Genomic DNA, 26,374 nt, shown 5'->3' on the forward strand with positions numbered 1-26,374 from the left:
TTCCTTATCACTTGCTGTACTTACACAGGATGTTTCCCTGATTCATGTACGAGGACACGCTGAAACTTCCCTACCTTGGAGTTATGTAAACTCTCACCATTCAAATAATATATTACTCAGTAATGATTTAATGAAACTTCATTGCCTTTAACAGAGCCAAGTACATCTGCTTACATGAACATTGCAACAGGCTTATCAGAATTACCCAGTCAGCTGAAAGGTGAGAGATGAAATAAAGATTTCTTGCAATTTCTCTTTTGAAATTTGGAATGATTAAGTGTAGCCTTTGCATAAGATGTCAGAGTCTCAGGCTGAAATGTTACAGCCATTCACTCCAGCAGGATTTTCCCATCCTGTGTCGTGAATGGAGATTTGACTGTATGCCAATTTCTCCAACCTTGGTGCAGCGGGAGCATGGCATGAACAGCTGATAACTTTGCACCCTCGGAATCTAAAAATTAAAGGCTATGGAAGAAGGGTTGAATGGAATTCATATTTAATTTATTCACAACCATGTGTGTTTTCAAGTTGTAGTTCATATATGACTTTTGTTGCATTCTGTTAATATGTGGACATCGTAAATTTTCACTTAATACTGTTGCTGATCGCTATTACTCCTCATATCTTATACACGCCTGGCAGAATTCTGCTATGCTGTGAATCTTAATATAAGCTTCTGTGCTAGGCAGAGGCTCATTCTGCACGGTAAGTGAAAGGCCTCTAGCCAAATGCTGAGGACAATCTGTGCATTGAAAAGCTATTCCTGCCATAAACAAATCAAAATACCTAGCAGCGAAATCCCAGAATGTCCATCAAGTCAATCTTACAACATGAGGTCATGAGCATTCTGGATAAACTTTCCTTCCCAAACAGAAAAGACAATGATAGGGGTAAATATAGAAAACCCAGAGCAAACATGTTTGTAATATGTCTGCATGACTCCCTCACTGTTAGAACTCAATCCAGGCAATCACAATACACAATCATTATCTATAATCTACTTAGCCTCCACATCATGTGTTCTCTGCAGAAAGGGACTTTTCCAGTTCCCCATTCAGAGTCGGTCACCATCACTGCAGCTGGAACCATATTCCAGAGGCTTGTAATCCTCTGGGTAAAAGAATGCTAACTGATATGAATGCGTACATTTACATAGTTTAAACTAGTCCTCCCCAGTTTGATAAACTGGAATAGCCTGTCAAAAGGGAATCTATCCAGCGGTTCAATTATTCAAGTCAATCCACAGCACTTTGATTCGGCATATTACAATCTTGCAAATTCAACATGGAGTTCAACAAATTCAGGTCATAATTTCTGTCTCATTTTTTCAACATTTCCATTCACACATCAGAGGACAGTCTGTTGCTTCTTTACTTATCCCATCTAATTTTGTCATAGACCATCATTCCTTCTGTGATTTAACTTTGTCTTTAAAGTTTATTCATTACATTAACACTGCAATGAAATTTCTGTGAAAATCCGAGTCGCCACACTCCAGCACCTGTTTGGGTACACTGAGGGAGAATTTAGCAGGGCTGTTGTACCTGACCAGCATGTTTTTTGGCATGTGGGAGGAAACCAGAGCAGCTGGAGGAAACCCACGCAAACAAGAAGAGGTCGATAACTTTGCTGAGTGTTTTCTATAGGCCGCCCAATAGTAACAGGGATGTTGAAGAACAGATAGGGAAACAGATCCTGGAGAGATGTAATAATAACAGAGTTGTCATGATGGGAGACTTTAATTTCCCAAACATCGATTGGAATATCCCTAGGGTGAGGGGTTTGGATGGGAGGCAAGGGAAGAGATTGCAGAGCCTCTGGCGATGATCTTTGCATCACCGATGGAGACAAAAAGGTTCCGGAGGATTGGAGGATTGCGGATGTGGTTCCGAAATTCAAGAAAGGGAATAGGGATAGCACAGGAAATTACCGACCGGAGAGTCTAACCTCAGTGGCTGGTAAGCTGATGGAGAAGATCCTGAGGGACAGGATTTATGAACATTTAGAGAAGTTTAGTATGCTCAAAAGCAGTCAGCATGGCTTTGTCAAAGGGAAATCGTGCCTTACGAACCTGGTTGAGTTCTTTGAAAATGTGATGAAACACATTGACGAAGGAAGAGTGGTAGATATGGTTTATATGGGCTTCAGCAAAGCGTTTAATAAGGTCCCTCGTGCAAGACTTCTTGAGAAAGCGAGAGGGCATGGGATCCAAGGGGCTGTTGCTTTGTGGATCCAGAACTGGCTTGCCTGCAGAAGGCAGAGAGTGGTTGTAGATGTGTCTTTTTCTGCATGGAGGTCGGTCACCAGTGGAGTACCCAAGGGATCTGTTCTGGGATCCTTGCTGCTTGTAATTTTCATAAATGACCTGGATGATGAAGTGGAGGGATGGGTTGGTACGTTTGCTGATGACATGAAGGTTGGTGGTGTTGTGGATAGTTTGGAGGGATGTCAGAAGTTGCAGCGTGACATAGATAGGATGCAAGACTGGGCAGAGAAGTGGCAGATGGACTTCAACCTGGATAAATGTGTAGTGGTCCATTTTGGCAGGTTAAATGGGATGAAGGAGTATAATATCAAGGGTAAGACTCTTAGCAGTGTAGAGGATCAGAAGGACCTTGGGGTCCAGGTCCATAGGACTCTTAAATCAGCCTCACAGGTAGAGAAAATGGCTAAGAAGGTGTATGGTGCACTGGCCTTCATCAATCGAAGGATTGAGTTCAAGAGTCAGGAGATAATGATGCAGCTTTATAAGACCCTTGTCAGACTCCAGTTGGAATACTGTGCTCAGTTCTGGTCGCCTCATTACAGGAGGGATGTGAAAGCTATTGAAAGGGTGCAGAGGAGATTTACAAGGACGTTGCCTGGATTGGGTGGCATGCTTTATGAGGATAGATTGAGGGAGCTCGTTCTTTTCTCCTTGGAGAGGCGAAGGATGAGAGGTGACCTGATAGAGGTGTATAAGACGTTGAGAGGTATAGATCAGGTGGATTCTCAGAGGCTTTTTCCCAGAGCTGAAATGGTTGCTACAAGAGGACACAGGTTTAGAGTGCTGGGGAGTAGGTACAGACGAGATGACAGGGGTAAATTTTTCACTCAGAGGATGGTGGGTGCGTGGAATCGGCTGCCGTCGGTGGTGGCAGAGGCAAATTTGACAGGGTCTTTTAAAAGACTTCCGGATGAGTACATGGGACTTAATAGGATTGAGGGTTATAGGTAAGCCTAGTAGGTAGGGATATGATCAGTGCAACTTGTGGGCCGAAGTGCCTGTTTGTGCTGTAGTTTTTCTATGTTCTATGTTCTAACATGGACAGAACGTGCAAACTCCTCACAGACAGTGACCCAAGCCAGGAATCAAACCCAGGTCTCTGGTGCTGTGAAGCAGCAGTATTAGCCATTGTGCTGATGTGCCACCCATGGGATCTTTGACTCCCATCACTACCTTCCCATTTTTGACTTAGAATCATAGAGGTTTACAGCATGGAAACAGGCCCTTTGGCCCAACTTGTCCATGTCGCCCATTTTTTTAAAACCCCTGAACTAATCACAATTTGGGCATTTGGCCCATACTCCTCTCTACCCATCGTGCCCATGTAACTATCTAAGTGCTTTTTAAAAGATGACCTCGTACCCGCCTCTACTACTACTTATGGCAGCTTGTTCCAGACACTCACCGCTCTCTGTGTGAAAAAATTGCCCCTCTGGACACTTTTGTATCTCTCCCCCTCATCTTAAACATATGCCCTCTAGTTTTAGACTCGCCTAAAGATATTTACTATCTACCTTGTCTATGCCCCTCATTATTTTATAGACCACCATAAGGTCACCCCTCAGCCTCCTATGCTCCAGAGAAAAAAGTCCCACTCTATTCAACTTCTCCTTATAACTCAATATATCAAGTCCCAGTAGCATCCTAGTAAATCTTTTCTGCATCCTTTCTAGTTTAATAATATCTTTTCTACAACAGGGTGACCAGAATTGCACACAGTATGCCAAGTATGGCCCTATCAATCTCTTGTACAACTTTAACAAGACGTCCCAACTCCAGTATTCAATATTCTAACCAATGAAACCAAGCATGCCTAATGCCTTCTTCACCACACTGTCAACCTGTGACTCCACGTTCAAGGGTCTATGAACATATATTCCTAAATCTCTTTGTTCTATAACTCTCCCCAGTGCCCTATCATAAACTGATAAAGTCCTGCCTTGGTTCAATCTACCAAAATGCATTACCTCGCATTTGTCTAAATTAAACTCCATCTGCCATTCGTCAGCTCACTGGCTCAATTGATCAAGATCCCACAGCAATTGGAGATAATGTTCCTCACTGTCCACCATGCCACCAATCTTGGTGTCATCTGCAAATTTACTAACCATGCCTCCTTCTTTCCTTTTCTCTTTTCTCTAACTCAATACTTACTTAATATCAGTTTTGATATTAGATATTCAGATCCCAGCTACTTGATGGTGCTACTTGACAAATCAGATCCCAGAACGCACCTGATGTAATAGGTCCTAATTCAATTTTATAGAAGCTGTGGAGGTCAGCTACTGAATTCACAGGAGTCTGCTGACGAGCTTTAACAAAAGGTCAAAATATTTCACTTTACACCTCAGTTTTCCAGCATTTCTGCTCATTTATTTTCTATCTTACCAACTTTCAAATTCCCTTTTGAACCATCAGAATGTCAGTAATTTTTACCTGTGAGTATCAAGTGTGGGGAATACCAAAATATTGAGTCCAGGTTCCAAATAAATGGTAATTAAACTCCTGTTCCTGGCAGTGCACACAATAACCCAGAAAACCTGCCCAAAACATAATACTAGACAAAAGAACATTGAGGACAAGGCAGAGAGATGTAGACAGAGAATCCAACAATCACAACTAAAATCCACACTCGCTCTTTGTCTTTTCTATTTGCAGATATTCAGCAGAAACACAAGGAGACACTCCGGGTACAAACTGAAACACTGAGAGTGAACACTATCTTAATAAAGGAAAAGGTTAAGATTTTCCAGCTGGTTGATCGATACGCTGAGCTAACGATCATTTCTGATGTTCGTGATCGAACATTAGTAGAACATGAACTGCTGGCAAGGGGTCGAGACCATGAAGAATGGAGAGAGAAACATCTCCGGAAAGAACTGGAAAAAATCAGAATTGATCAATTGTTCCACAAAAGTTTTGCTCAGAGGCGTGGCTTGCTCCAGAAAATAATCTCATTTGTATACCAACCTAGTCCTGGTATTTCAGCAGCAGTGAGTGGAGTCCCAGGGATTGGAAAAACAACAATGGTACAAAAGCTTGTTTATGACTGGGCCACTGAGAAAATATACCCAGATTTTCAATTTGTTTTCAGTTTTAAATTCCGGGATTTGAACACTATTAACTGCAGAATAAACCTAAGAAATCTGATACTGTTTTTCTATCCTAACTTTGGGAATGTCCTAGGAGAGCTCTGGAAGAACCCAGAGAGATTGCTGTTTATATTTGATGGTTTGGATGAATTCAAGGAAAGTATTGATTTTGCTGACAATCAGAGAAATACAATTTCTCAGTCCACGTGCACAGATCCTGAATGCTTTTGTGAAGTGTCGGACATTGTGTACAGTTTAATACAGCACAAGCTGCTCCCAGGATGTTCAGTGCTCATCACCAGCCGCCCCACTGCATTACATTTATTGGAAAAGGCTGAGATCAGTGTCTGGGCTGAAATCCTGGGATTTGTTGGTGATGAACGGAAGGAATATTTCAAAAAGTTTTTTGGTGATAAGGCAGTGGCAGAAGCTGTGTTCAAATACGTGGAGGAGAACGAGATTCTGTACACCATGTGCTACAACCCTTCCTACTGCTGGATCCTCGGTCTCTCAATGGGTCCCTTCTTCACACAAAGAGACAGGAAACAGCAGCAAGTTCCCAAGACCATCACCCAACTATATACCTACTATATTTACAACATTCTGAAAAACCATAGCCGAGAGATCGAAAACCCACGTGATGTGTTACTGAAGGTTGGTGAGATGGCCTTTGCAGGAATCTCTAAAAGGAACATTGTGTTTAGAAATGAAGATTTGATCGCATACAAACTGCAATCTTCACAGTTCCTGTCTGGGTTCCTGATGGAACTTTTGGAGAGAGATGATTCTGCCCAGAGTGTGGTTTATACATTCCCACACCTCACCATCCAAGAGTTTGTGGCTGCACTCTCGGTGTTCCTGACTCCAAATCCTGGGGACGCCTGTAAATTCCTCAGTGAAGCCCACAAGATGGAAGATGGGCGATATGAGATATATCTCCGTTTTGTTGCTGGTTTATCCTCCCCACAGTCAGATCGAGCCCTGAAGGATATTCTGGATCCATTTCTTCATCAGACAAAGTGTCAAGTGATTAACTGGGTGAGGGAGATGGTGGAAGGACAAATTGAAAACATAGCAACTGAAACTGGTAAAAGGAACCTCATGAACACATTTCACTACCTGTTTGAGTCTCAGAATAGAGCACTGGCTCAGGCCACAGTGGGATCTATGAAAACACTAACAATGAGTAGATTGCGACTGACCCCAATTGACTGTGCAGTCCTGTCTCAGATCATTGGGCTCTGTGATACAATAAAACACCTTGACTTATGGGGTTGTGCCATTCGGTGTGAAGGTCTCCAGCGATTGGAACCCATTCTGTACAAGTGCCAAGAGTTGAGGTAACTGCGTGTTTTGTCATCTAGCTGATATTTTCATTGTTCAGAACCATTTGCTTTGTCTTTAAAAAAAATCAAATCTGCCAGCCAGTTCAAGTAACTGGAAGCAGAGTCTAAAATCAAACAGGAAATAGATTAATATAAAATTCCAAGCTGGAAACAAAATAATATTTTTATTAACAAGTTGTTGATTTATTTAGTAGTGACTTGAAGGATGGAATCTTTCCAAAAAAATTCAAAGTTCCACAGAAGTCTGAGAAGGGAATGTTTCACACCAGTGTTTTGGGCAAGGTCAGCAGTGCAATCTTCTAACATTTAGTGCAACGAAAGAGCCTGCATGTGCATCACACCGGCATGGAGACTCCAAGCACATGACTTGCCCAAAGTGCCTGCCGTTAAGCAGAGGAAGCTCCATTTAAACACTAATGATGCACACGCGGCCAACCATGCCAGGAAGATGGCACCATGTACAGCAGTTCCATGGTTCACGGATGGGGAGCTGGGATGGCTGCTGGATGCTGTGGAGGAGAGGAGGGTCATCTTCTTCCCCGGGACACCGACTGGTAACACCTTTCCAGCCGTCAACTTTCTGTCCTCACAGGAGATGCTGGCCCAGAATCACTGGAAGTGGGCAAAGAGCGGAGGTGGGGTTCCCCACCTGCACATCCTCACTGTATTCGAGGAGCAAGTTCTGGAGCTGTCGGGAGAGTCAGATGATAGATCTGTCAGCAACAGCCAGGTTGGGGTGTACTGCAGAAGTGAGAAGCCACAAAACTTTCATTAGCATGACCTATCTCAATTGAGTTGCAATCTGCCCAGATGCCTGTCCCTCCCTTACAATTTTTGTTTTGCAGGAGATAACCCTGATGAGGCCTCAGGGGTCAGCGCCCCCGCTGTTGCCCTGGTGAAGACCCCAGTCAACACCTTGGAGGAAGACTCCGATAGCACCTCCGAAGAAACCACCTATCAACACAGTCATCGCACATCCACCAGCACAGCGACAGTCACCTCAAGGGGACATGTTAGCAATCGGTGAGACATGTTAGCCATGTGGCTTCTGGGACACTTTCTGGTGAGCGCCACACAGCCGTTGATGCACATCAGGTGAAGGTGGAAATATCCGAGGGCTTGGGCATGTGGAGGTCTGCCAGAGCCAAGGAAACAGCTCGCACCCAGCCAGATGCTAGTCCCTTGGGATCAGTTCCCCTGAAGCTGCTGGAGATGCAGCAGCAAGGTTAGGGATTGCAGGAGGGGTTGTTTGCAAGATTCCAATGACTGTAAGACTGTTTGGAGGAGTCCCACAGTGTTCAGTTGCAGGAAATGATGTTGCCATTGCATGGTATTGTTTCTATTTGGGCTAAAGGAATCAAGGGAGTGCGAGGGAAGGGGGGTCCGGACATTGAATTTGATAATCAGCCATGATCATAATGAATGGTGGAGCAAGCTTGAAGGGCCTACTCCTGCTTCTAGTTTCTGTGTTTCTACTGTGCCAAGGCCAACACTGCAAGGCTATCAGTGGAAAGTCTGGGGCAAGAAATGATTACAAAGCGTGGCAGGGAATAAGACTTGGCCAAGTTACGAGGGATCATGGCTGAAGGCCCTGGCAGCAATCTTGAGACACAGTGGCCCATGGCTGCGGGCCTCAAGAACTATCTCAAGGTTTTATCAATAAGGGGATCCCGAGCTTGGCCCAGTCTCAGAGAGCCATCACCTGATACGCAGTCTGACGCAGTTGGGCCTCCAGGACTGGGAGAACAAGTGATGCGGAGTCCTGTGGAGCTCACTCCAGCTGCATTTCCATTCCATGGAGTATCCCAAGGGCCCAGGGGCATCCTGAGGGAGGAGGAGGGTTGTTTGGAACGCATGCAGGGGTTTTCCACTCAGGAGGCTCTGGCTGTCTCCAGTCCTTCCAAATCTCCCCTTCCTGGCACCAGTGCAACTCCCAAGCAGCAGGATAAACAGGTTGGCATGGCTACATCCATGACGTGACACCTGAAAGGCCACCAGGGCCATCCTCATCCCAGCCCACCAGGGGATGCCAACAAAGTGCATCACAGGTCATGGGTAGCAGGACACAGCTGACCGCCTCTCCCCACATCCTAGGATCATTTGGATGTATCGGTAGGCCACATAAACGGTTGTACCGGGTGAAGGCATCCTTTTGACCAACAAAAAAAATTAAATCAAATTAATTGAGGGACAATGTAAGAGGGGTGGCCCCTTAAAAAGAGTGCGGAGCCATCCAAAGCAAAGTAAACCAAAGTGTAAAGGAAAATTAAAACATCAAACCAAAATGTGGTTAAAGGGGTTGGCGGGTGTAGCAGGTGAAGGTGTGCACTAGTTAGGGATCTGTTAATTGTCAATTAGAAAATCGCTAATAAATGTTATTGTACTCCACAGCTGTGACTGATCTGCCTGTGACCTACCTTCCACAGGGATAACTGTATCCCAAGCTGATGCATAGAGGCCCGCAGCAATGTTCTGCACAATAAGGGCCCTTCATCCATCGGAGTCTGCGATCTTCAGTTCCCGACACATGAGCCTGACCACTTATCCCAAGCTGTCACAGCAGTCAGGGCCCTGTAAGCCCTCAGTGACAGACAGCCTGGCATGGCAGCCCCAGCACCCACCGGCCCCTGGGACCGGACCCCATAGCACCACACACCCCCACCAACCCCTGGGGCATTGTACCGGATGGTGGTGCCCCCAATTCTCATTAGGTCGTGGGCCAAGACATCAGTATGGAGTAAGTAGGCCTCAATATAGTGTCATCAGCCATTGTACCCCATGAGCCATCCCGGCAGCCTCAACTGGTCCTCAAAGAGCCCTGGATGAAGCCGTCATAGACGCTTCCCAGATGATGTACACAAGCCTGTATGATGTTCAGCAGGAGGTCACACACAATGTGAACATCCATGGAGTGGAATCCCTTCCTATTAACAAAGTGCTATCTCGGATCATGCAGGGACCACAGGGCAATGTGTGTTCCATCGATAGCCCCTTGTATGTGGGGATCCAGCAATGTGGTAAAGCCTGCAGAAGGGGCTTCCTGTGATATAGAGGTTAAGAGCCTCCGTGACCTTCAGTGTCACAGGGAGGGGATGTCCTCCTGTCCTGAGAGATGTCAGGTACATATGGACATGACTCAGGTGTCACACTGTGTCCTTTCTGAGCAGGATCCTGTGGCACACACTGCATGTGGCAGCTTATTGAAGGACATGCGCTCCTATATAGGCGGGGTCCCCATCTCTGACATCCCCTGGTCCTCCCCTTGAGCCGACAGTGGCCACACCCCCAACCAGCTGCTGCTTCTCCTCCTGCCCCATCTTCTTGCCCTGGGCTGACCTTGCAGTGGCCAGACATCACCCTCCTCATCTTCAGCAGATGGAAACATGACAGGCAGCTCAACTGGCTGGATTCCAAAATCCATTATTCCTTTAGGGTGGTGGTGGTGGTTGGGGGTGGGTGGGTGACAAAGAGGAAAGAGAGAGAGGCACTCTGGAAGGTTACCCATCCTGGGCCTCTCATGCCCTTCCAGCAACCCATGTCCCCATGAGTCTGGATGCTGGCAATCTGGCACAATCCCCCGTGCTGTGCACCACCACAATAGGCTACCAACAGCTGCCAAATTATTACCATGGCAGGCCCAGGGAGCCTAAGGGTGGTTGTGAAGGGGTCACCATTGGGAAGCTCTGAAGCATAGATATTGGTGCAATCGCTGTTGCAATGCCTTCCACGTATAGCTTGCAGTTCAGACAGATGCTGGAGAAGCACCCTTGTAACTTTGATGAGACGGATGGCTATTGTAGAGAACATTGCAGAATCCATGCAGTGTGAGGCCATGTTTACAACTACTGAGTTCCTTGTTTGGGATAACAGATGCCAGATCTGGTGCTTGTCAGTGGGATAAACCACAGAGCCTGCTTAGCATACAGATGGCAGGGTGAAGAGAGCACCATAAGTGGGGCTGGGAGTCAACCTCATAAGCAACCCCTCAGGGGTCATTCAACAGCCAGGGTAAATGCATGCAACACAAGCCCCAAGCCGACCCAAACCTGAGGACCTAGAGACTGGCACGATAGCGTGCTGACCTCACTAATGATATTGAAATTGATTCAGGTTTGTGCTAATAGGCTTCATGCCTATTTTGGGTGCAAAGCAGCTCTTGCTGTGAAAAAGAGACTGGGAAGATACAAAACCGTTTGGCGCTGGGCATAAATCTGACTTTTTGCATCGCCTGCAATCTTCCCAGCACACCACACTGATTGACCAGAAGAATGAGGTGGCAAGATTGCTTTGATCATGGAATTAAGATGAAAAGAAACAATGATATCCATTCCTGGGAAGAACAAAATATAGATATTCTAAAAATATTAAATACTTGTGCAAGTGAAAGTAAAAATAATTTAAAAGTACTAATAATTTAGCTAGTCACAGCAGGATAGAAGTTGATTACTGTTAAGAAAAAGATAGGGTGTCAAAGCTTTATGTCTTGCATTCATCAGGGCAGATAATATAATTTCAAATTTCAAAGGGAACAATTTATACTGCATGAGAAACAAGGGACCATTCACGTCCCTCCATCAATGCCAGCAAGAATGGAGAATTTGTCACTCAGCCAAATCTTCATTCACTGCACCAGTCAGAGAATCCAGCCCAGGGTGCTGATTGGTTGGGCTAGCGGATTCTGATAAGCATGAAAAATGCACCAGGGATCAATTTCAGAGTATGTACATTCTCCTTGTGTCTGCATGGGTTTCCTCAGAGAATTCAGACCCTTGTTTCTAATGCAGTTGGATCATTCAACCCCTTCAACCACCTACTGCCTGGACCTGTTCAAAGTAACCTTGTCCATTCCCAAGGAGTGCACCGATGAGGTAGCTTTATCGTACTGCCATCGTGGAAGACGGGCTCTCTAACTTCTCTCATGGCCTCTAGCTCAGCATCACTAAAGTGAGAGAATCTCTGGTCCAGCACCGGAACCCTGGCTTCCCCATGACATCTCACACCCCTCTGGTGCTGTGGAGGCTTTGACGTGAACTGAGAATCATCCTCAAGACACTAACAGCCTCGGTGATGACTGCCATGTGAGTCTAAATGATTCCACACTTCATCCGACCCGGCTTATTGGTTATAAGTGACTAGAGAGCCATCTTTATATCAGGGGAAATGCTGATTTAGTGGTAATATCACTGAATTTGTAATCCAGAAGTCTGTATAACTGCTGAGTAACAGTGCAAGTGAAACTATCATTGTCATGGAAAAACATCAGATTCATTAAACATCCTTTAGGGACATTATCTGGTCTGGCCTACATATGACTCCAGATCCACAGCAATGGACTGCCTTTTGAAGTGCCGAGTCAGCCGCACAGTGCAAGGTCATTTTATGATGGGGAATAAACATTAGCTTTGCCAGTGATACCCACTTCCTGTGAAAAAAATAAAAGAATAAATAATGTTTGTATGCAAAAATCGTAACCTAAGATTCTCAGTTCAGACTTCTGATCTGAAAATAAATCCGGCTCTTGTTTCCTGTCTCTGGTAAAAATTCAGTCCATTTTTATCATGTTTCTCACCCTCTATATTTAGCCTGCAGGCAAATGATCTGGGAGATTCAGGAATGAAAATACTTGCTGAGGCTCTGAAGAACCCTGACTGTAAAATACAGAAATTGGAGTAAGTATCAGACAGTGAGAATGTGTTTATAATAACTGATGATCTGACACTATTATTAGAAATGGTTATTAATGATAGCCCACCCATTATTATTAATAACATTAACCGTATTAATATTAAACTGTGGAGTGAAATTGGATGTGGGCAGGGCTGCAAAACACGAAAAAATCATGTTTTTGGTGGCTGCAGGAACATTGGATATTAAGGTCCAGTGAAGTACATTGACATCTTTCAAAGATGGACCTTTGTAGTATTGCCCATACTGCATGTTCATGTCGAATTTCGCTCTCACCCAACTGCATCCTTATTTTCATTGTGTTCATCTCTTTACCAATCTCCAGGCTGGATAGCAACGCTCTCACAGATTCTTATGCGGAGGATTTCAATGTTGCTCTCAGGACAAATCATTCACTGATAAGTTTGAACTTTGATTATAACAAACTGGAAGATTTGGGAGTGAAAGGATTGTGTGCAGCTCTGAGGAATCCAGACTGCAAACTACAGAAGCTGAGGTTAGTACCAGGCTGTGAGTTTGTGTTTATAATAATTGAATACCTGACACTTTAAGTTATTATCAATATCAGCAATATTGTTACGAAGAAACACTACACATTATCATTACTATCAGTTTTAGTGTTATTAATAAAAACAATGGATTTACTCTGATTCATATAATGTTTCCTCCTGAACTCCTGGTCAGATAGCAACAACCTTACATATTCTTACCTTCCGTCTCAGTATAAACTGGTCACTGATGGGTCTGAACCTGAGTCATAATACATTGAAAAATTCAGTAATGAATCTTTCAAAAATGATGTATTGTTATTCTCAAAAACATGAATCAAAATGAAAAGATGGACAAAATAATTAAATATTCATCAATTTCTACGTACTGTATTATATGTTCAACTTAGTTTAATTGTATATTTAGATAACAAATCTTGAAAATTTTAAGCTTCCCAGTTGGCTTAACAAAAGAAAACTTCAACAAATATGTTGGTGAGGCAGTTTGAAACAAACTATCAAAATAAATAAACTATCTGAGTGTGTGGCTCTGAGAAAGCCAACTATAAAATAGAGAAACTGTAAATAGAAATAGAGAAAATGCTTGTGATCATCAGTACGATACAGTATCATTAGTATCAGTCATATTGTCATTAATAACAACAGCAGCTTGCACATATATAGGAAAATGTCCAAAACCACTTCACTTCATCAACAGATTTGTGTCAGTGATATTGTCATTATTCAGATGTGTCCAACCTTTTTGTGTGAGTGGTCACAGTTCAATATTTTCCTCTCATTCTGGGGCCGTTAAGAACTTCCTGGAAAGATTATGGTGAGGATTCTACCAGCCTGCTGCGCTGCTCGAATTGTGCTGTGGGCTGGGAGACATGAGCGGTGGCCATTCAGTGGAATTCACACTGGGTGCCTGGGCCTCCACGTGTCTCCCAGTCTATGTTTTTTAGCATGGCACCAGCAGACTGGTCCAGGCAGTAAAACTGCAACTTCAGGAGTCTGATGCTTCTTTCAAAGATGGACCGGGTGGCAGCATGAGCCTTATTGTAACAGGTCTCCGCATCGGGCCTTAATATGGTGTCATTAGCCATAACCGCAGTGGGTCGCCATTGTACCCGATGAGCCATCCTGGTAGCCTCGACTGGTCCTCGCAGAGCCCAGGGAGAAGCTGTCATATACGCTTCCCAGATGATGTGCACACACCTATATGATGTTCAGCAGGTGGTCACACATAGTCTAAACATCCAGAAAGTGGAACCCCTTCCTATTAACACAGTGCAATCTTTGATCATGCGGGGACCACAGGGCGATGTGTGTTCCATCGATTGCCCCTTGCATGTGGGGATCCCGGCAATGGTAGCAAAACCTGCAGAAGGAGCTTCTCGTTGGGCCTGGCCCACATCGCAGTTGGTATAGTCGGCTGGCCATGCGTACAGGGCAACCATCACCTCATGGACGCACTTGTGCACAGATGACAGGTCAATGCTGCAGAACTCTCCAATGGTGGCTTGGAAGGATCCAATGTTGTACAGGTTTAAAGCCACTATGAACTTCACTGTCACCAGGAAGGGGTGTCCTCCTTTCCCGAGAGATGTCAGTCCATGAGGACTTGACTTAGGCGCCACACTGTGTCCTTTCTGAGCTGGACCCTGTAGCTGCACACAGCGTGTGGCAGCCTGTTGAAGGACACGCAGGTCCTAGATAGGCGGGGTCCCCATCTCTGACTTCCTCTAGTCCTCCTCTTGGGCTGATGGGTGGCCACACACCTGACCAGTTGCAACAACCACCATCTAGAAGGGAGCAAATATATGGGAATGGCAACACCTGCATATTCCCCTTCAAGCCACTCACCGTCCTGACTTGGAACTATATCATTATTCTTTCACTGTCGCTTGGCCAAAATCCTGGCACTCCTCCCACACAGCACTTTGGGTGCATCTATATCATATGGTCTGCAGCGGTTCAAAAAGATAGTTCACCACCCCTTTCTCAAGAGCAATCAGGGAAAAGGAAGAAATGCTAGCCTAACAAGTGATGCCCATAACAAAGAACAAAGAACAACACAGCATGGAAACAGGCTCTTCAGCCCAACGAGCCGGCGCTGCCATTTTAACAATGTGCTTTTCCTCTTCCACCCTTGACCCATGTCTATGCTTATGGCACCCACATTGGAAACCAGATTGAGGGGAGAATAATTTAGGGACAATTTGTTACACCAATCAGCCTAAGAGCACATCTTTGGGGTGTGGGAGGAAACAGGAGCACCCAGAGGAAACCCACGCAACCACAGGGAGATTGCGCAAACTCCCACAGATACTGGCCCAAATCCATGTATCTACACAGCAAACAGTGATAGTCACTGAGCTGTCGTGGTGCCCATCTGCTGGTCCAGTTTAAGTGTACACAAACAACGCAAAGTACTAGGCTACTCTCGAAACACCCAAGAGCAGCCCACGCATGACCCTCCGCGTGTATGCCCCTCGTTAGACAACAAGGTGGACCGATGCACCTGTAGAGTAAAAGAGAAAAACATCAACACATGTAACAGTTGATTTCCAGGAACGCCCCGAGGCTCTGATCCTTATTTAAAACAGTCTCCTATAACCCTCCATCCCTATTTCGCTCATGTGTCTATCTAAGTACACCTTAAACAAGTCCAGAGTGCCTGCCTCCACCACCTTACTTGGCAGTGCATTCCATACCTCCACAACCCTCTGTGTGAAAAACCTCCATGTGCATGAAGTGGACCTAAAATGAACATGCTTGATAGACAGAACTCCATGTGTGATAATCTCCGGATTAGTACCTGTACCAGGAGCAAATTGGCATAGGGTAAATAAGATTGGAGAGTTGAATGCATAGCTCAAAGATCAATGTGGGAGAAATAGGTTTCGATTCCCAGTACTAAGGAAAGTGGGAACCGTACTGTTGGGACATTTTTCACCTGAACTGTGCAAACAGGCACTTCTATCCTGCTTCCTGAGGACAGCTACAGAGCTGTGAAAAATGAATAGTGATAGATAAACTAAGGAAAGAGTATCTACATGGCACATTCAGTTACAAACCTCCATGTCTAGATAACTTTTTAAATTGTATATCAGTCCTGACATTTCATCCTGCTTTGGATCGAGGTTGAAGCTAAAACATAAAAGCTGTCTGGCCAACTGGCTTGCCCGCTAACCATAAAAACAGATGGGCTGCGTAAAGTTGCATTCCACTGGCCCTTCATGGGCTAAATTGCCTGCTTAACTGTCAGCAGTTCTGCTTCCAATTCTCACAGCTAACTGAAATATTACATGAATGTATGGTGATGTCAGGACGTGCACCCAATGGCTGCTCACACAACTTAATGTACTTCTGGTTTGAGAAGCACATTAGACGGGCTTCATGCCCAACCCAGCAACATTAAATTCTGGCCCTAATTTATTTTATTGAATTTAAATTCTCCAAATGTATATGGAATTTAAACTCATGTCCTCTAGATCATTACCTCAGTCTTTGGATTGCAAATCGTGTGCAGCACGGTAGCACAGTGGTTAGCACTACTGCTTCACAACTCTAGGGACCTGGGTTCGATTCCCGGCTTGGGTCACTGTCTGTGTGGAGTTTGCACATTCTCCTTGCGTCTGCGTGGGTTTCCTCTGGGTGCTCTGGCTTTATCCCACAGTCCAAAGATGTGCAGGTTAGGTTGACTGGCTGTGCTAAAATTGCCCCTTAGTGTCCTGGGATGTGTAGGTTAGAGGGATTAGCGGGGAAATGTGTTGGGATATAGGGATAGGGCCTGGGTGGGATTGTGGTCAGTGCAGACTCGAAGGGCCTATTTCTGCATTCTAGAGTTCTATGTTCTATGTGACATAAAATGTTTCCATCCCATTAAATTGCAATGATTTCAAGTTGTGTAATATTCTGCACTTTGTCGATGGGTCCAGGGTGTCACAAGAGGGAGGCAGTGGTGTAGTGATTTTGTCACTGGATTAATAATCCAGGGACCCAGGGTAATGACCTGGGGACCAGGGTTCAAATCCCACCATGGCAGATGGTGAAATTTGAAGTCAATAAAATCTGGAATTAAAAGTCTAATGATGACGATGAAACTATTGCCAATCATTGTAAAGACCCATCTGGTTCACTGATATCCTTTAGGGAAGGAAATCTATCATCCTTACCTGGTCTGCCCTCTGGATCCACAGCAATGTGGTTGTCTCTTAAATGTTCTCAGGATGAGCAATACATGATGGATGCTCACATCCTGTGAACAAATGAAAAAAAAGGTGCTTACCCACTAGGAATTGCTAGTGAATGTTATTTGCATTGCGCAAGGCTTTTGCAGTCAGATGGTAAGTCGGAGTTATATTTCATCAAAATCTGAGTGCAAAGCTGAAAGGTCAATGTCTAACCCACCATGAAGCTAGTAATCAGGTGAAAATATTCTAAGGCTGTGACGAAGGGTCATCCAGACTCGAAACATTGGTTCTGTTCTCTCTCCACAGCTGCTGTCAGGCCTGCTAAAATTCTCCAAAATTTTCTGTTTCTGTTTGTGAAAGTCTTCTAAATATGTTCTCACTGCACTCTGCTTTCAACATATTGAAGGCATCCAATGCAGTCCTTTTGCAACTGCTTTCACCAAAAACATAAAATACATAATTCAGTTTCTATGGTATTGTCATACAAAGTTAACTCTCACCTTTCCTGTAGAGAACCTGGCCAACTCTGAGTGCACGCGCGGAAAGCGCACAGTCTGCTGGGAAATGATCCCAATGATGGTGGTCAATGTCTTAAATGTCTCTGCTTCAAACTAACTGGTGGACAGAAGGGACCATCTGACAGGAGATAAAGCAAAGGGAAACAGCAAAGACACTCGAATCAAAAATACTGAAAAATCTCAGCAGGTCTGACAGTATTTATGGAGAGAGAGAGAGAGAGAGAGAATAAAGCCATCATTTTGAGTCTGGATGACCCTTCATCAGAATTAGTATAAAATGGCAATTTGGGTCCTGAGTACCTGAGTGTGACAGGAAGGGACAGAACATACAATGTCAAGAATGCAGGAGCAGCAAATAAAGCCAGAGACTGCTCTGGTGAAAATCAGAGAAAACAATAATGAGTTTAAGGCCCTGTAACTGAATGCAGCATTTGTAAAAAAAAGAATCATTAAATCTCTTCAGCACAGAAAGAGGCCATTTGGCTCATCGAGCCTGCACTGACAACAATCCCACCTGGGCCCTATCCCTGTCGTCCCACATATTTAAACCACTAACTCCCCTGACACTGAGGGGCAATTAGTATAGCCAGTCATCTAAAACACACATCTTTGGAGTGTTGGAGGAAACCCACGCAGACATTGAGATAATGTGCAAGCTCCACACAGGCACAGACCTGAGGCTGGAATTAAACCTGAGTCCCTGGTGCAGTGAGGCAGCAAAACCAACCACTGTGCCAACCATGCCACCCACAGTCAGCGCAGATTATTAGCACAGATAGAGATAAATATGTACGCCGATATGTGCATTACAGAGACACAGTTGAAAAGTGAACAAGCTTGGGCATGAAGGTTAAAGGGTATTTGACTATTGGAATGAGGAAGCTAGGAAAAAGGTGACAGGATGTCTCTGTTAGTTGAGGATGAGATCATTACTGAGAGATCAGTACTTACAGTCTTTAGCTTGAAAGAGCAAGATTGTGCATAGATAAGAGTTCATTTGTATGAGTAATTTATAGGTCTTCTGCAAGTTCCCACACTGCAAGGCAGAGTGTACAGGAAGAAATAAATGTGATATGTCGGAAAGATACAGCAATAGTCATGGATAACTTTAATCTAAACTTAGATTCGGTCAATCAAATAGACAAAGATAGCATTGAAAAATGAGTTCATAAAATGTTTTCAGGACAGTTTCTTAGAAGAGTGCATTCTCAAGCCAACCTTCTCTTGGGTGAATCAAGTGAACTAAATTAAACAAGCTAATGAACAAACAAGAAGGACAGCCCCCAAAAAAGGGAAGCGCCTGAAAGAAAAGCAAAGCAGAAAGGAAACTTAAAACACTCAACATTAAACCAAAAAATAGTTAAAGGGGGTCAATAATAAAAGTAGTCTATTGTAGACCTGGTCATGTACAATGAGTTAGGATTAATCAATAAACTCATGGTAATGAAGCGTTTAGGTGACTGCAGTCACATCATGATAGAATGTTGAAAAGGAGAAGTGTGGGTTCATGACTTGTGTTTTGAACCTCAGCAAAGATAATGATGAGATATGAAGGCAGGGATGGCTAAAGTGAATTGGGATGTCATGTTGCCCATCGAAGTTCGAGGGTAGTGGTGGAGTGTGTTGTTCTGTCTTGAGGTTCGTGACTGGGGTGTTCCGTAGGAATCCATTCTGCGGCCTTTGCTGTTTGTGATATATATAAATGACTTGGATGAAAACGTAAATGGGTGGGGTTGGTATGTCTGCAAACGTAGACATGCTACATAAAGATAGATGGAGTTGTGAATAGTGTAGAACGTTGTCAAAGAATACAGCAGGACACAGGTCATTTGGAGATATGGGTGGAGAAATAGCATTTGGAGTTTAAGCTGCACTTTGGGAGATCAAATGTTAAAGGTAAATATAAGTTAACTGCAGGACCTTGAACAACATTAATATACCGAGGGATCTTGGGGTTCAAGTCCATCTAGCTCCCTAAAAGTGGCCACACAAGTAGATACGGTGGAAAAGAAAGTGTTTGACATGTTTAACTTTTTTGGTTGGGGCACTGTCAACAAGAGTCAGGATGTCATCCTACAGCTTTATGAAAATTTGGTTAGGCCACACTTAAGAATATTGCATTCAATTTTGGTTGCGATATTTACAGGAAGGATATGGAGGGTTTGGAAAGGGTGCAGAAGAGGTTTACCAGTATGCTCTCTAGATTAGGGGTTATGAGCTAGAAGAAGAGGAAGACCCTCTGTCCACACCAGGAACAGCCTGAAAGGAGCCTTCAGATGCTGCAGACATCTGTTCTTGTACTCATTCAGGGCACACTGGAGCCTCTGCTCAGTTGAGGATTCCTGGCAGTGATTCCAGGCACCACCTCCCACTGCAGAGCTCATGGAGATGGTGATGACATGCAGGTCAGTGTATCTCCAGTGGGTGATATACTGGATGTGGCTTCCCATGAAGGTTGGCAATCTCTTGCTGGAGGATACCTTGTGTGTTCATGACAGAGACCTGGTAGAATGCATAGCTTCAGCAGACAGGGTATAAATGTAAATTGGGAGAGTAATTTCGAGGTTCAAGGTGCAATATGAGTCATGATCTTATTGAATGGTGGAGCAGGCTTGAAATATCAAGTGGTCTACTCCTGTTCCTAATTAGTCTGGATTAGCCAACAGCAGCACATATTCTCAAGAAGCTCTGCAGATGCACACATACCTCACACTTCTTTTCCAGTACCTGCCCACCTGTCATTTTATTGAAGACGCTGGTGGCATATCATTTGATAACTTTATGCACTCTCAAGTGTCAATGGTCTCGGCTCTCACTGCCTCCATGAGCTGCTTGGATGTGACTGTTCTGTGCTCACCAAATTATGACCACTTTTCTAATCACGTGATAATCCGCCACTGTGACACAAACTGCGCTGGTGAAGGATGCTGATATGTGCATTGCACCCAGTCACCCTTCTTTCTCGCAAATCAAGGGCTGCAGTAATCAATCGATAGCTATCTACCTCTGAGAAAGATCTCAGAGGGTGCACCATCATATCAATTGCCTTCACTCTACTCTAACTGACCAGTGATGGATACATGCACATTCTGTTTGCTGTTTGCTCAAGAGATTGATATATATATCCGTCACTTAGTTCCACCTGATATATACATCCGTCACTTAGTTCCACCATCAGTGGTTGCCAGCCCAGCCTGCAGGGTTCCCTTACCCAGCAATTTTCCTTCCACTGGCATAATGAGGGCACAATCTGAATACCACCATCCATTTGTTCCCTCGTGTGTACTCTTCAAAACACATACCTCCGAGTTGCTATGCACCCACCAAAGACACCAACTAGCCAATGCTGGTTGGCAACTTGACCATCATGGCTGCCTCTTGCATGCAGCCATTCAGTTGCGGAAGTGCAGGAGTCAACTCTGACTGATCAGAAATCTCCACAGCGAGGCTGACTGCCTCTGACAGCCAATGCTGCTACCCGGACATTGTCAATGGCTAATTGGGGATGGCCATTCTACTAATTTGACTTCCATCCTTTGTTATAATGTTGCAAACTGAGTATTGTGCTGTGGTCACCTTGCCAGAAAATATCAAGACATTGATCCTTTTGCAGCTTTGCAACCTCATGCACTACAAATGTTCAAGTGCTCATAAATCTCCATTCAAACTTGCTATGATTGAACAGGGTTTCCCTCTGAGCACACTTCCTGAGGGGCATCAGTGAATCCGGGACCAACCTTTGATCAGCTCTTTCATTCTGTAACTTTGTTCCTTCATTAGTCCCTCCAGAGATGCTGCATTTGAAAATATGCTGCCAACTGGTGATGCCAACGTTTTTACTCTGCTAATCCCCCTGACACTATGGGTCAATTTAGCATGGTCAATCAACCTAACCCACACAACTTTGGGCTGTGGGAAGAAAGTGGAGCACCCAGAGAAAATCCACGCAGACATGGGGAGAACATGGAAACTTCACACAGAATCAGTGTCAGTGGGCCATGAGGCAGCAGTGCTAATCACTGTGCCACCACGCTGTCATTTAAACTCTATTATATTGCTCCATATTCCCTGATCTAAAGGCGGTTCATCAAACTGTGTTTCTCTTGTCAGATACTGCCTGACATGCTGAGAGTTCCTGCACGTTCCTTTTTTGTTTGAAATTTTTAAGTTTGCAATATTTTGCCAGTTGTGTAACTGGAAGTGGTGTTTCTTGAATGACTCAAAAGGTACATTATCGTTGATACTACTAATGTTGTTTGCAACAATGGGGAGTTATGCTGCTTCTTGTTATTTTCTCTGATTCCCAGTCTGAAAAATAATGCCCTCACAGCTTCTTGTGCCATGGATCTCGCCTCTGCTCTCAGTACAAATCAGTCACTAATAGATCTGGACCTGAGTTATAATAATTTGGAAGATTCAGGAGTGAAACCACTGACTCTCACTCTGAGGAATCCGAGCTGTAAAATACAGAAACTGAGGTAAGTACTAGACTGTGTGAGAGTATGTTTACAACGAGATTACTAACACTTATTGTGTGCATTTAGCATAATAAACGAACACCGTTTAGCATTATTAGTGTCAAAGATCGTGTTATTAATTTTAAAAACTGCATTTACTCTGATTCCTGTTACATTCCTTCTTATTCTCCCAGCAGTCCCATAGATTTTAGTCCTGAGGGTACGGGGAATTATGCTATGGTGCATCCTCTGAGGTCCCTCTTTCTCTTCATAAATTGAAGGCTGACCTATGGGTGTAGCAACACTTAATGTGGGTGGGGGGGTGAGAGAGAGAGAAGAGCAATTAGAGAGCAATACATATTCAAACATGTCCTTCCGACTACTCTGTGTGAATATGAGAAGATCAGAAATAGGAGCAGGAGTAGGCCTTTCAACCCCCTTGTTCTGAATCTCAGTTAGATCATAGTCAATTTTCTCCTCCAACATTTTCTTGCAATATCCCAATATCTCTTGACGTTTTTAATATGAAGAAATCTATTGATCTCAGTCTTGAACATCCTCAACAACTGATCCTCCACAACCTCTGGGACAGAGAATTCAAAAGATTCACAGCCCTCTGAGTGAAGAAGTTACTCCTCATCCCAGTTCTAAATGGTTGAATCTTATTCTGAGACTGTGAACCAATTTTCTCATTCTGTCCCCCATGGAAAGGTCTGTTGATCTTGGGTGGGATTATTCAGTTTTGGGGCAAGTGCCAAACTGATCCTTCCTGTGTTGAACCCTGAAAGAATGTTGTATGTTTGAATGAGATCACCTCTCATTTATCTAAACACCAGAGAAAAACAGACTAGTTTATTTAATTCTTCCTTATAAGATAATCCCTCCATCCCAAGAATTAGTGCGGTGAACCTTTATTGCACTCCCTCTGTGACAACTATATCTTTCCTAAGCTCAGGAGACCAAAACTGCACACAATACTCCTAGTACGGTCTCAACAAGACTGTACATAAGTGCAATAAAACATCTTTACACCTATACTTAAATCTTCTTGGAATAAAGGCCATTCTCTTAGCCACTGTAAATTCCTTGAAGCATCTTTGCATCCTCCTCACAGCTCACACTTCCCACCTAGTTGTGTGTCATCTGCAAAATTGAAAGTATTGCATTAAATCCTCATAGCCAAATCATGCGTACAGATTGTGTATAGTGGGGATCTAAGAGCTGGCCCTTGGAGTAACCTGCTCATCATGGCCTGCCAACATAAAAACAACCCATTTATTTTGACCCTGTCTTCCTGTCCATTAATCATTTCTCCATGCATGCCAGAACATTACACTCAATCCCATGTGCTCTTTTATGCTTTTATTGAGTAACTCCTTGCTCTAAACCATATCCAAAGCTTTTTGAAAATCTATTTGTCTCACATTCACCTTTATCTATTCTGTTAGTTAGATCCTCAAATACTCTCAACAGGTTTGTTAAACATGGTTTTCATTTATGAATCCATGCTCACTCTACCCAATCCTATCTTTACTTTCTAAGTGTTTTGTATGACATCCTTTATTATAGATGCTAATATTTTCCAAAACTAACAAAATTGGAGTTCTATGTTTCCTCTCTCTCCTTTCTTAAATAATGGGGTTACATTTGCCATCTTCCAATCTGCAGAAACCGTTCCAGGATCTACAAAATTTTGAAAGATGATCACCAATCCACCATCTCTACAACCACCTCATTCAACACCCTAGGTTGCAGATCATTAAGTTTAAATGATTTATCTACTTTCAGCCCTATTAATTTCTGTAGTTTTTAAACAGTATTTAAATACTGGGCGGCATGGTGGCACACTGGTTAGCACAGCTGTCTCACAGTGCCAGGAACCCAAGTTCAATTCCGGCCTTGGATGACTGTCTGTATAGAGTTTGCACATTCTCCCCGTGTCTGTGTTGATTTCCTTTTGATGTTCCGCTTTCCTCCCACAGTCCAAAGATGTTGGGTTCAGTTGATTGGCCATGCAAAGTTGACCCTTAGTGTCAGGGGGGTTACAGAGTAAATATGTTACGGGGATAGCACCTGGATGGTGTTGTTATTGGTGCAGACTTGATGGGCCAAATGGTCTCCTGTGCACTGTAGGTTCTATGATTTATATTTTGCCATTCCTCCTTTAAACCAGTTTCTTAATTCTCCATTATTTGAGAGTTTTCTTTTAGCATTTGTCTCCATGACGCCCTGCATGAAGTATTTGCTTAGTTTCTCTGTTGTTTCCTTATTCTCTATTATGCTGGCACAGTTTAAAATGGACAAATTTGTTTGGACCCATATCTGCTTTGGCTAATTTTTCCTTTTTTTGGTACCTCTAGAAATTTTAACAGTTCAATTTGATGTTTCTTTGTAGTTTAGTCTCAAATTCCTCTTCAATTTCATAATCATTGCCTTTGTCATCCTTTGAGAACTCCTTTTGTGACCAAGGATGAACACATGAACATTGTGTTTGAGGTTGTTAGAGGGTCTTCAGAGTCCCTCCATTTGGTTACTCACTCTCAGTTCCACAACCCACGCTGCCATTAGTGATTATCCATCCTGCATCCAGGTCTTCCAGCTCCAGAGCTTCATCTTCTACTGACATCAGGATGGCAGGATCCAGATGCTCCACCCTTTTTGACTCATTCCCAGATGTTCTTTACTCTTTTTACAAGCACATATTGTTACTCACCCATCAAAGACACACACGATCCTGTGCTGGTGGCACACTGACTGTACATTAAATCCCCACAGGAATGCTCCTGCATGCGACCACTCCAACATGGTAGTGCACAGTCAACACTGTGACCATCCATAGATAGGCTGACATGTTTCTGACAGTCAATGCTGCTGCCTGGGCATTGCCAATATCTGAATGGAGATTATCTTTCTGCCAATAACACTTTAATCCTTATTCACATAAAAGACTGCAAGTTGAATATTGTGTGTTGCACTCACTTTGTCAGAAACCACAGGACAGATCGTCTTTGCACTCTCAACTACATGCCCCATACCTGTTCAGTAATTTCCATCCAGATCTGGTTAGATTGATGGGACCAATCTCCTCCTCCCATTCCAAAGGAACGGGAGCTCCCTCCAAACCCAAGTAGCCTGAAGAAGCACCTCCAGAGACTAATCCTTAGATAAAAGCAAATTACTCTGGATGCTGGAATCTGAAAAAACTAAATGCTGGAGAATCTCAGCAGGTCTTGGATGAATCCTTGATCGGCCTTCTGTCACTTCAGTTTTTCATTCAATAACAAGAGCTCTCTCGCTGGTCCTTGCAGAGCTGTTGTGTTTGAAGGTCCTGCTGGCTGTCTTTGAAGATGGTGCCAGCATTACCTGAACTGGGACTCGCTGTGCTAACACTGCCTGACTGGTTAGCCCCACCTGTCATCCATTAATTGTCTGGCTCTGACATATCACATTCATAACTCTGCCTATCCTGTCCAGACAGGCATACCACCCGTTTCCAATCCCAATGAAGGGACTTTATAGCTTCTGATAAAATCATACCATTATCTTCAATGTGATCACAAACTCCATTCCCAAGTCACTGACCATTCCATACCTCCTCTAGCGACTCAGGATAAGGACATATCAATCCTGAAATTTTGCATTTTAATCGCTCCTGCGTTTCCATTTTGTCCATTCCTTGCTTCCCTCTCCTCCATTTCCATGTTTTCACTTAATACAATTTAATTTAAGCTATATTCTAGTTCTAACAAAAGCTCATCGAGCTAAACTCTTTTTTTCTTCACAGGTACAACCTGACTTGCTAGGTATTTTTTGCATTTTTATTTACATTTCAGATTTATAGCATCAATAGCTTTAAATATCAATGGAATTTGTGTTTCTTGCAAGTGGCATGCTATATATTATTATTGTCCTTAATATTGTTCTTTAAAACACAGTGGATTGACTGGTTCTTGTTATTTTTCACCCTCCTGATTCCCAGTCTGTGTAATAATGCTCTCACCGATTCTTGTGCTGAGGAGCTCGCCTCTGTTCTCAGTTCAAACCAGTCATTGATGAATCTAAATCTGAGTAACAACAAACTGGGAGATTCAGGAGTGAAACTGCTGTCTGCATCTCTGAGGAACCCAGACTGTAAAATACAGAAACTGGGGTAAGAGCCCAGATTGTATAAGATAGTGTTTATAGTGACAGGGTATCTAACAATGTATTTTGAGCAGTATTTTCAGTATAAAAAATAAACACTGTTTATTTTAGTAGTCATGATGTGGAAATGCCGGCAATGGACTGAGGTGGGCACAGTAAGAAGTAACAATACCAGGTTAA

General features: G+C 43.7%; 1 protein-coding gene across 3 annotated transcripts in view; it reads left to right on the forward strand.

The window, feature by feature from the left end:
• Positions 1–157: 157 nt before the first annotated feature.
• LOC145351984 (NACHT, LRR and PYD domains-containing protein 3-like) overlaps positions 158–26,374 on the forward strand; it is a 34,206-nt gene continuing 7,989 nt past the window's right edge. For 2 of the 3 annotated variants that reach the window (XM_080201832.1, XM_080201831.1), the window contains exons 1-6: positions 158–220; positions 4,925–6,698; positions 12,287–12,373; positions 12,715–12,885; positions 21,902–22,072; positions 26,031–26,201. In XM_080201832.1, coding sequence (XP_080057958.1) covers positions 175–220; positions 4,925–6,698; positions 12,287–12,373; positions 12,715–12,885; positions 21,902–22,072; positions 26,031–26,201 — 2,420 coding nt within the window. In that variant the 5' untranslated portion in view covers positions 158–174. The remainder of the gene's footprint in view (positions 221–4,924; positions 6,699–12,286; positions 12,374–12,714; positions 12,886–21,901; positions 22,073–26,030; positions 26,202–26,374) is intronic. The other variant, XM_080201833.1, reaches the window with a different exon arrangement.

The sequence above is a fragment of the Carcharhinus amblyrhynchos genome, chromosome 13 (genome assembly GCF_965287045.1).
Source record: "Carcharhinus amblyrhynchos chromosome 13, sCarAmb.v2.hapA, whole genome shotgun sequence".
Taxonomy (NCBI): Eukaryota; Metazoa; Chordata; class Chondrichthyes; order Carcharhiniformes; family Carcharhinidae; genus Carcharhinus; species Carcharhinus amblyrhynchos.